At 42.5% G+C, this 11,053-nt stretch overlaps 2 protein-coding genes across 2 annotated transcripts in view; both read left to right on the plus strand.

The window, feature by feature from the left end:
* Positions 1 to 1,002, plus strand: part of LOC116978255 (solute carrier family 22 member 4-like) — a gene marked incomplete at its 3' end in the record, with an annotated part of 165,746 nt that extends 164,744 nt beyond the window's left edge. Inside the window, 1 exon segment of the mRNA XM_033029256.1 lies at positions 994 to 1,002. Coding sequence (XP_032885147.1) covers positions 994 to 1,002 — 9 coding nt within the window.
* Positions 1,003 to 5,826: 4,824 nt separating this feature from the next.
* On the plus strand, positions 5,827 to 10,730 carry LOC116978256 (solute carrier family 22 member 4-like). Its single transcript, XM_033029257.1, has 3 exons — positions 5,827 to 5,928; positions 8,728 to 8,863; positions 10,315 to 10,730. The coding sequence occupies exons 1-3, from the start codon at positions 5,880 to 5,882 to the stop codon at positions 10,388 to 10,390; spliced, it is 261 nt and encodes an 86-aa protein (XP_032885148.1). The 5' UTR covers positions 5,827 to 5,879; the 3' UTR covers positions 10,391 to 10,730.
* The last annotated feature ends 323 nt before the right edge of the window (positions 10,731 to 11,053 follow it).

Here is an 11,053-nt window from a genome sequence, read left to right on the forward strand (position 1 = left end):
CAATTTAAAGATGACAATTAACCTACATACTTTTACGTCTTTGGAGTGTGGGAGGAAACTGGAGCACCCGGAGACAACCAATGCGGTCACAAGGAGAAATACAAACTCCATACAAACAGCGACTGTACTGTAATCAGGATCGTACCCGGGTACCAGGTGTTGTAAGGCAGCAGGTTTTGTAAACCTGCATCTGCAGTTCCTTGTATCCACATGGTGTTTAAAAATTGCACATTGTTACAAAAATTCAAACTACATTTCAGAGCACTATTTATGGAGTTTGTGCTATTAATCAAGATTTAGTTTTGGAGTTTTGCAGATTCTAATTTGACTTTAAATGTGGGAGAATATTTAGCATATTTTTATAAAGCCATTAATTTAATTGGGCTGAAATTTAATTTTTACCAGGGCGCATTTGCTAGCAGTTTGGTGAAGAGAAACAATGCTGAGATTTTAGGAGGTTGTGCCAAGGTTTTTAAGGCAATGCTTCTGCAACCTTGCTCAATCCTCTGAATATAGAGTTGTATACAGAGCTGTATGTAACACTGTATACAAGAACAAAGGATGACCTGGCATGGGTGAACAGCCATGAGGTGGGTGGGTGGTTGTGAACAAAGGAGGACCTGGCGTCGGATACTTTGTAACTTTGTGCCCTTCGTGTGGCGTCTATTTGCAAACCTTGGGTGTGCAAAACAAAGAATATCAGACTTGTCACATGTGACAATAAAATATCATTCATTCATTCATTCATTCATTCATTCATTCATTCATTCATTCATTCATTCATTCATTCACTCATTCACTCATTCATCCAATCAATCATTCATTCATTCATTCATTCATACATTCTTTCATTCATTCACAAGCTCAGAGAACAAACTGAATAATCAGTTTCTGGACCATCGCATGCCCAATATGAATCAGGAGATGTGAATAATAAAACTGACACTTTCCACTGAGCTGATGCAATGTTGAATCTTCTGTTTTTTCTTCCAGCTTGAAAATATACAGAATAAACAATTAAATCTGTTCCATTTAGTCAATTAATAAAATCTCGCAATATCCTAGTCATCACAGTCATTAGCATACTCTTATGGTAAGTATGAGATTCAAGAAGAATATTCAGACGTGTTTATTAAAAAATATCTGTGAGGAATATGTTCTTTTATCGGCACTGTGGCTGGGCGATACCTCACAGCACCAAAGTCCCGGGTTCGAATCTGACAACAGTTGCTGTCTGTACAGTGTGCGTTCTCCCTGTATCCGTGTGGGATTCCTCCAGGTGCTGTGGTTTATCCCACATTCCAAAGAATGCCAGTTTGTAGGTTAATTGGCTTCTGTAAAATTGTAAATTGTCCCTAATGTGTAGGATGCAAAGCTCGCATAACAGAATTAATGCACGGGTAATTATTGGTCGACAAGGACTTTTTTTTTAACCAAAAGTAATTTAAATCAATTATTTACAAAAGTGCTTTTTACCATACAAAACAATACAAACTAACCCACCACTATAAACAAAATAAAGCAAATATTCTTAAATATTAAATCACAAATTCCCCATCCTTATTGTGGATCCATTCCAACCCCTGCGGTCCCGGAAATCCCGCAGGGCACCCGTGGATAGCGTAGTCCCTTTCTATCTGGGCGTGGACGTAACCCCGGAGAAGGGGAAGGCAGCCGGCTCGGACAGAGTCCTCTTCTGCCTGGCGCCTTGACTCCCAGATAGCCAGCTTGGCCAGGCCAAGGAGCGACCCAATCAGGACATCTTCGGTCCTACCATCTCCCCTACGCGCAGGGAGTCCAAAGATGAGGATGGTGAGTGTGAAATGCTGCCAGAAGGCAAGGAGCAGCCCCTTTAGATATTGGAACAGGGGCTGCAACCTCACACACTCCATGTCCACGTGGAAAACTCTTCCAGCCCGCAAAAATGGCAGGCGGCTGGCGAGTCTGTGAACCGCGAGAGAAACAGGTTGCAAGGGACTCCTCGGTGCAGTACCCTCGACCCCAGGTCCCCGATGTAGAGGGGCAGAATCCATGCATGGAGGGACCCCCATTGTGGGGCTCGAAAAGAACTTGGGCTGAAGGGCCTGTTTCCATACTGCATCTCTAAACTGGTAACTCAAATTTCACTGTACCTTAAATGGTACATGTGACAATAAACTAACCTTGAAACCTTTGAAACTAAACTAAACTACACTAATCTCTACATATTTTCCACTGACCGGGAAATACAGCATGGAAACAGGACCTTCCGCCCACCAAATCCATGCTGACCACCAATCACCTGTCCACACTAGTTCTGTATTATCCAATTTCACATCCCTACATAATAGGGGCAATATACAGAGGCCAATTAACCTACAAACTATAATCTGTGCGGGGACCTCTGATGTTTGTGATGTATATAAATAACCTGGATATAAACGTAGATGAGTTGGTTAGTAATTTTACCGATGGCACCAAAATTGGAGAAGTTGCAGACTGTGAGGAAAGATGTCAGAGATATAATGGATATAGATTAACTGCACAAATTGGAAGAGAAATGGCAGTTGGAGTGGCACCTGGCCGAGAGACTGCAAGGTGTTGCATTTGTGAGGTGAGAGTAAGGCAAAAGTATACAGTTAATAGCAAGACCCCTAACAACATTTATATACAGAGGAATCCAGGAGTCCAAGTTTATAGCTCAGTGAAGATGGCAGCACAAGTAGATAGGGTGGTAAAGATGGCGTATGATGTAGCTTGCCTTCATTGTGAGGGAATTTGAGTACGTCAGGGTCATGATACAGCTCTATAGGACTTTGGTTAGGCCACATTTGGAGCATTGCATACAGTTCTGGTCGCCCCATTGCAGGAAACGAGGAGGCTTTGGAAGGGGTGCAGAGGAGATTTACCTGAATGCTGCTTAGTTTCGAGGGTTTCAGCTAGAGGGAGAGATTGGATAAACTTGAATTGTTTTGTCTGGAATGTTGGCGGTGAAGGGGAGACTAGATGGAAGTATATGAAATGATGAGAGGTATAGAAAGGGTAGATAGTCAGAACCTTTGTTCCAGGATGGAAACGTCCAACACTAGAGGGCGTTGCTACTAGGTGAGATGGAGAAAGGTTAATGGAGATGTGTCAGGTGAGTTTTTTTACACAGAGAGCGGTGGGGGCCTGGAACGCATTGCCAGAGGTGGTGGTGGAGGCAGATACGATAGTGGTGTTTAAGAGGCTTTTAGATAGGCACATGGAAGTGCAGGGAATAAACGGATATGGATCACCCACAGTAGATGAGATCAGTTTAACTTGGCATCATGTTCAGCACAAACATTGTGGGCTGAAGGGCCTGTTCCTGTGCTGTACTGTTCGATGTTAAAACAAGGCTGCAAAGGCCACAATGTTCAGGTTCTACAAACGACCTGAAATCAAATGGAAGAGGAAATCTAAGAAATGAGACCGAAGATAGACACAAAGTGCTGAAGTAACTCAGCTGGTCAGACAGCATCGATGGGGAAAAGGAATAGGTGACGTTCTGTGTCGAGACCGTTCTTCAGACTGAAAGTCAGGGGAAGGGAAAACGAGAAATATAGATGGTGATGTAGAGAGATATGAATGAAAGATATGCAAAGAAGTAACAATGACAAAAGGAAACATTGTTGGCTGGGGGCTAGGTGAAAATGTGCACAGACAATGAGATTCTAGAAGCCAACAAAGAGGCTGGGAGAACATTAAAAACAAATGTGTTTTGCAAGAAGTATTTTGACTTGTATTTTGCAGGATGATTATAGCAATTGGATACTATGGTCTGTCTCTGAACGTCCCCAATCTTCATGGCAACGACTATCTGAATTGTTTCCTCTTTGGTGCCATTGAGATTCCGAGTTATATCGCATCCTGGCTTCTCCTCCGGAAATGTCCACGCAGGCTCAGCCATGCAGGCATTCTTGCTCTGAGTGGAGGTGTTCTGCTCTTCATGAACCTCATACCGTCAAGTAAGTTTTACACTGCTTCTGCAGTGATCCTAGTGTGACAATCATGAACAAGCCTTTAGACTTCAGATATACTTTGGAGATACAGTGTGGAAACAGGGCCTACGCGCGCCCCCCCCCCCCCCCCCCCCCCATGGCATGGCATGGACTCGGGAGGTGGGGCGAGTCCATGCCACACAGCAATCATCCTGTACACTAACACTATCTTACACACTAGGGACAATATACAGTTTTATAAAAGCCTATAAATCTGTACCTTTGGAGTGTGGGAGGAAACCAGAGCACCCGGAGAAAACTCACACGATCACAAGGAGGACTGCCACATCATATCTTTCCTGTATAGATTTATGGACTTAATACCACCTCCACTGCACCAACATGGTGCGGTGTCTGAAGGAGGGTCCTGACCTGAAACGACACCTATCCTTATTCTCCAAAGATCCTGCCTGACCTGCTGAGTTACTCCAGCACAATGTGTCTTTTTATGATGCAGTATTTGTTGGCTTTTTAGTATTAAAGATAGACACAGATTGCAAGAGTAACTCAGTGGGTCAGGCAGCATGTCCGGAGAACATCATATTTCAGTATTGTTTAGGTTAGTTCAGTTCAGTTTAGTTTAGTTCCGTTTTGACAAACAGGTTCGAAAGGCTCTTTGCCCATCGAGTCCGTGCCGACCAGCAATCCTTGCACATTAACACTATCTTACATTAACACTATTATGGACAAATATACAATTTACCAAGAAAAATTTACCTACAAACCTATATTTCTTTGGAGTGTGGGAGGAAACTGGAGCTGCCAAAGAAAACTCCACACAGGCCACAGGGAGAATGTACAAACTCCATATAGACAGCACCTATGGCCAGGATTGAATCCGGCTCTCTGGCTCTGTAAAAGCCCTGTCCCACTGTACGAGTTAATTCAAGAGTTCTCCCGAGTTTGCCCTGATTTGAACTCGTAAGTACTCGGGGCTCTCGTGGACATTTTTCAACATGTTGAAAAATCTTCACGAGTCTTCCTAAGCTTACCGCGTTTCCCGAGTACCTGCCGTTAACGTTACGAGCCACTAAGAGATGTTCCCGAGCTCCGACATACCCGCTACGTACATTCTACCTGCTTCCACGTGTTTAAGTTTTTTTTTAAACTCGGGAGAGCTCTTGAATGAACTCGTACAGTGGGACAGGGCTTTTCGGCAGCAACTCTCCCACTATGCCACTGTGCCATTTATCGAAGCAATTAACAGTCTGAGCAACCAAATGAACAAGCTTCATTGAATGGCCAACCATCTCTTACAACAATGTGTCAAAATTCATATCATTTTAAAGGCAGAGAAAAGACACAAAAGTTTCACAATCGTTATTCTTTGGAGCTAACATGATTGGTGCTAACATGTACATGTAACCGAAACAGACAAGATGGCACCCATCCTAGGTGATTATTAGCGTGCTAGCCGCAGAAACAGATCTACAATCACATATTACACTCGCTCCACACTCTCAAATCTCTACTCCGACAGCAACATTTCTTACATTAACTATGATCTCCTTAATCTCCTCTACATTATTCCCTTATCATGTAAAGGGAATAATGTAAATGTAAAATGTAAAAAGGGAATAATACACGGTAAATGGCTCAATTGTAATCAAGTATTGTCTTTCCACTGACAGGCTAGCACACAACAAAAGCTTTTCACTACACCTATTGCCAATAAACTGAACTGGGGAAAACTGAGCTCTGTGCAGACCGATCGCATTAATAGAACTCTCTCTGCTTTTTTCTAGATCTTTCAATACTTTCTACAGTGCTGGTGTTAATTGGAAAAATGGGAACCACATGTGCTTATACCATGATTTATGTCTACTTCTCCGACTGTATCCAACCCCATTGAGAAACACAGGTGTTGGAGTGTCTTCAATGGGTTCCAGAACTGGCAGCATTATTTCTCCTTACATTGTTTTACTTGGTAAGGCAACAATGACACCTCTTGATTTTTTGTTTTTTTAATATAGAGATATTAGATATAATACGGAAACAGGCCCTTCGTCCGATCGAATCCGCACCGACCAGTGATCCTCATATACTAACACTATCCTACACTCGCTAAGGACAATTTACAATTTTACCGAAGCCAATGAATCCTCAAACCTTTATGTCTTTGAAGTGTGGGAGCAAATCAAAGATTTCAGAGAGAGCCCAAGCAGGTCATGGCGAGAATGTACCAACTCCATACAGATAGCACCCGTGGTCAGGATCTAACTTGGGTCTCTGGCCCTGTATGGCACAAACTCTACCGCTGCGCCACCATACTACCCTATTCTTGTTGAATAAGGATTTTTGACACTATCCCGACATAGGTCACAGGTAGATAGGGTAGCAAAGAAAGCTGATTTCATGTAACTTCAAGTAACCCTTGCTTTCCCTCTCTCTCGGTCCCTCTCCAACCCTAGTTCTCTGACTAGTTTCACTGTCCTTCTGATTAATTTTATTGATTGTATGCCTCCTTGTCCCCTTTCTCTCAGCTAGCAATGAACCATTCTACATTTCCTTATCATTGTTTGCTTTGATCTGTCGTTCTCACATTACCTTTCCATATCTCTGTCTCCCTCTCCCCTGACTCTCAGTCTGAAGAAGGGTCTTGACCCGAAACATCACCCATTCCTTCTCTCCAGAGATGCTGCCAATATCGCTGAGTTACTCCAGCATTTTGTGTCTATCTTCGGTGTAAACCAGCATCTGCAGTTCCTTCCTACACATGAAGCTTTTGGTTCATTGGTCTTCTCATCAGTCACGGTACTGAGTATGGAAGCTGGGATGTTATGTTACAGTTGTAAAAGCATTGCGAGGCTGTATTTGAAGTATAGTGTGCAGATTTGATCACCGTCTTGTAGGAAGAATGTTAATAAGCTGGAAACAGTGCAGTGAAGATTTACGAACATGTTGTCAGAACATGAGGGCCTGAGCTATTAGGAAAGGTTGTGCAGGCTAGGACTTTATTCCTTGGAGCACAGGAGGCTGAAGGGTGATCTTATAGACATGTATAGTTATTTGTTTTGTATGCTATGTAATCAAATCAGATACATCATACATACATACATATATACATACATACATATTACATACAATCAGTTCAAACTCAAGTACAATAGATAGAGCAAAGGGAAATATGCAGTGTGCAAAATATAGTCTTCAGCCTTACAGCTTATCAGTTCCTAATACAAAGTCCAATGTTCTCAATGGGAAACAGGTGAATGGGACAGTACCCTAGCTTATGGAATATATAATTGTTAATGGTGATGTGAGCTGTTGAAACTACTTTAGAGTTGAAACATGCAATGATATTTGGTCGTATCTCAGTACTTCAGTATGTATTAAAGGAAGGGGTGATAGATTGTGAATACATACTCCCACATTATTTGAAATTCAGAACAAGAAGAAGGCATTTGATTAATATAATAAAAACAAAACAACCCATATCAGTTTGTTAATGTCCTATCATATTGCAATAATAAAGTAAGAAAGATTTTGTTTTTAATTCCCAGTATAATTTTCCAATTATTCAGTAACATTGGGTGGTGTTATATTGTGCTCATGGAAATGACTAAGTATCAAATAAATTCTAGTCCAGTGTAGGAGCAAATGGAAAGGCCAAGCGTAGTTGGTGTTCAAAGTAACGGGCGATTTATTAAAACTGGTGCGCACCAGGAGACGAGTCAAGGCTGAACTCCTGAGCACGACTTTGGAACAGCTTCTATATTCTCAGCTGACCAGCTTACACAGAAACTTGGTTAACAGCAAAACTAGCTCCTAATACAGAATGGAGGTTAAAGAAAGACAATGAGGTAACAAACTGGGTCTTGATTACAGAATAAAATGATTATCCGCAAGTCTAACTTAGTTGAGAGTAGATCCAATTGTCTGTTACAACGATGGGTGCATGCTATAACATTTAAGAATAAGGGCAAGCCATTTAGAACGGAGACGAGGAAACACTTTTTCTCACAGAGAGTTGTGAGTCTGTGGAATTCTCTGCCTCAGAGGGCAGTGGAGGCCAGTTCTCTGGATACATTCAAGAGAGAGCTAGATAGGGCTCTTAAAGATAGCGGAGTCAGGGGATATGGGGAGAAGGCTGGAACGGGGTACTGATTGGGGATGATCAGCCATGATCACATTGAATGGCAGTGCTGGCTCGAAGGGCCGAATGGCCTATTCCTGCAACTATTGTCTATTGTATCATCAACAAAGTTCTGGAAACTTGGATGCCATCACTGCTGCATTCCATGTCTCTACTTTTAGGCTTTGTCTGCGGTTCCCTGTCACCACATTAGCACAATCCACATCCCTATTTACTAGTTATTAGCCCTCAATGATCTTTTCTCTGCAACATACAGTCTCAAGCAGGTGATCAATCGTATATTGTCTGAATCATGTATTGTCTACATTATGTATTGTCTTAATCATGTATATAGTCTTTCCGCTGACTGGTTAGCACGCAACAAAAGCTTTTCACTGTACTTCGATACACATGACATTAAACTAAACTCACTCAAAAAATGTTTCCCATCTCCTCGCCAAGAAGAGATATCACAGTAACCAGATCACGAACAGTGAAATTAGCCCACACCTGAAATTGAAAATGACTTGAATATACATTTTGTGAAATACATTTGATTTCACATTGGTGTCTGATGGATGAAATATTTTGGCTTTTTATATCAATTTGTTGATTTTCACTTGTAGGTAAATGTATGCTTTCTTTTCGCAGGTAGTTATCAAGAGATCCTGCCGTTTATTGTGATGGGGGTGTTGATGGTGTTCTCAGGAATTGTGGTCTTGTTTCTGCCAGAAACGTTCAATATTCCTCTTCCAGATACAATTGACCAAATGCAAAAAGTTAAATGGTAAGTCACCGTGGTCTTTTTCATTCTCTCCCTTTCTTAAAAGAAACTTCTGCCGTAAATGACAGTAGCTGCAGTGTAGCATATCAAGTTTGTTTATGGGAGGACTGAATTCCAAGTTGACACACTGGACTAGTTCCATTTGCCTGCATTTGCCTCATAGTCTTCAAACCCCTTCCTATCCCATCGGTAATGTATTTCAGTTTTCATCATGCTTTCATCAGTTTTAAATGTTATAACAGATGAGGCAGGTAATATCGCAATGTTTAAGAAACATTTGGACAGGTACATGGAAAGTGTGGAAACAGGCTCTACAGCTCAACTTGCCCACATTGACAAAAATGTCCTATCTACATGAGCCACATCAACCTGCATTTGGCCCATATCCCTCTAAATCTGTCCTATCCATGTTCCGAAGACAGACACAAAATCTGGAATAACTCAGTGGGTCAGGCAGCATCCCTGGAGAAAAGGAATAGGTGATGTTTCAGGTCAAACCTTTCTTCAGACTTCTTCAGGCTGTATGACACAATGACTATCTTTGATTAAAACTATACAACATAGAAAACATAGAAACCAAATTGTCTCAACATTTGCTTGTTTAACTTTTTTTAGCTATTTGATTGTATAATTCTCTCAAGTAATGCACGGGATGGTTTGTCAAAAACCTGCGTGCAGGGACCCGACATGCTAGCAATCTGTGTCACAACCGCCATGTGGGCGGCCCGGCTCCCGGCTGGAAGGTGCTCCCGTGAGGACGGCCCGGCTCCCGGCTGGAAGGCGCTCCCATGGGAGCGGCCCGGTGCGGGGCTGAGACGCTCCCGTGAGGGCGGCGGGGCGGAGACGGTGCTCCGGTGGCTGAGGCGGCGTTCTGGCGGCGGCGACCTGAATCCGGGGCTCAGCCGCGGACCAGTGGATGACATCGTCGGGAGCTCGCGGGTCACAGGTTGATGACTGTTTTCCGGAGCTCCCGTGGCAACAACTGCGTCCGCTGGACTGGAGGGCGGCAGCTTCGACCACCCCCGGGCCGCGGAGCTTGAACCGCGGGACTGACTTACCATCGCCCGGTGGGGTATCGCCTCAGCGCAGATGGAGAAGAGGAGGGAAGAGACAGCAACCCTAAGACTTTTGCCTCCATCACATTGAGGAGGTGCTTGTTGAACTCACTGTGGTGGATGTTAATTTGTGTTTATTGTGTGTTGTTTATTATTACATGTATGGCTGCAGGCAACGACATTTCGTTCAGACCGAAAGGTCTGAATGACAAATAAAGGATTCAATTCAATTCAACAATGCATTGTTGCAAACACACAGCCCATGATGATAAACTCTAGCACTGAACTTTGTTGAATTAAAAATAGCTTGACTTGAAATAAATGATACATTTGTAGAGTGTTACAAGAAAATGGTTCAGTATGTGTCCATGGTTCATGGCTTATTTTCTTCATATACAGGTGCAAGGGTTCTCACTCTGATTCAACTCAAACCAGAGAAAACAATGTGGTGATTTTAAAAGAGGAAATGCTTTGAGCACAGATCTTCACCAGCAGCCAAGTGACTGAGGAATTCATTGCCGTTTGGGTCAGGCTCCAACTCTTCAGGAGTGGCAACTCCAAAAGTGGCAACTTCTTCTGTTGATCCAGAAAGAAACTGATGCCTGGAGATCACAGTGAAATGATCAGATCTCCTGCATGGAATAGGATTTGAAGTTTCTACCAAAGTTTCACAAAACCAAATTACTGGACCTTTTCTCTAACATATTGTTTTAAAAAAAGACATGTACTTTTTATGTCTTTCTTTCATCCGATTGCATTATATTCCTTGGATATTTTCCTCTTTGTAGAGCAATTTATTAAATGCTATGAACCAATCCTTGACATCTACCCAGTGTTATGGTTTCCTACAGTCAATGCTTTCTGTGATCAATTCTTGTTTCTGTTTCATTCCTCCTGTTTTGGTTCAAACTCCTCTCCTGCTTTAAAGTTTGAAACTTAAAGTCATTATATTAGGTGCCTTCTTTCAATTATCCATTTATTGATTGTGGAACGTTGGCATTAGATCAAAGAAGTATAGTACTGAAACAGGCCCTTCAGCCCGCAACCTCCATTGCAAACATGATACCAAGTTAAACTAATCTCTTCTGCCTGCACGTGATCCGTAACCCTCCATTAACTGCATATGCATGTGCCTATC

Source organism: Amblyraja radiata, chromosome 11 (genome assembly GCF_010909765.2).
Source record: "Amblyraja radiata isolate CabotCenter1 chromosome 11, sAmbRad1.1.pri, whole genome shotgun sequence".
Classification (NCBI taxonomy): Eukaryota; Metazoa; Chordata; class Chondrichthyes; order Rajiformes; family Rajidae; genus Amblyraja; species Amblyraja radiata.

Bases quoted from the DNA above. Each gene is read 5' to 3' on its own strand.
- LOC116978256 (XM_033029257.1), top strand. From the start codon at position 5,880: ATGGGTTCCAGAACTGGCAGCATTATTTCTCCTTACATTGTTTTACTT. The intron at 5,929-8,727 runs GTAAGGCAACAA...TTCTTTTCGCAG, and splicing joins TCCTTACATTGTTTTACTTG to GTAGTTATCAAGAGATCCTG. The intron at 8,864-10,314 runs GTAAGTCACCGT...CTTCATATACAG, and splicing joins CAAATGCAAAAAGTTAAATG to GTGCAAGGGTTCTCACTCTG.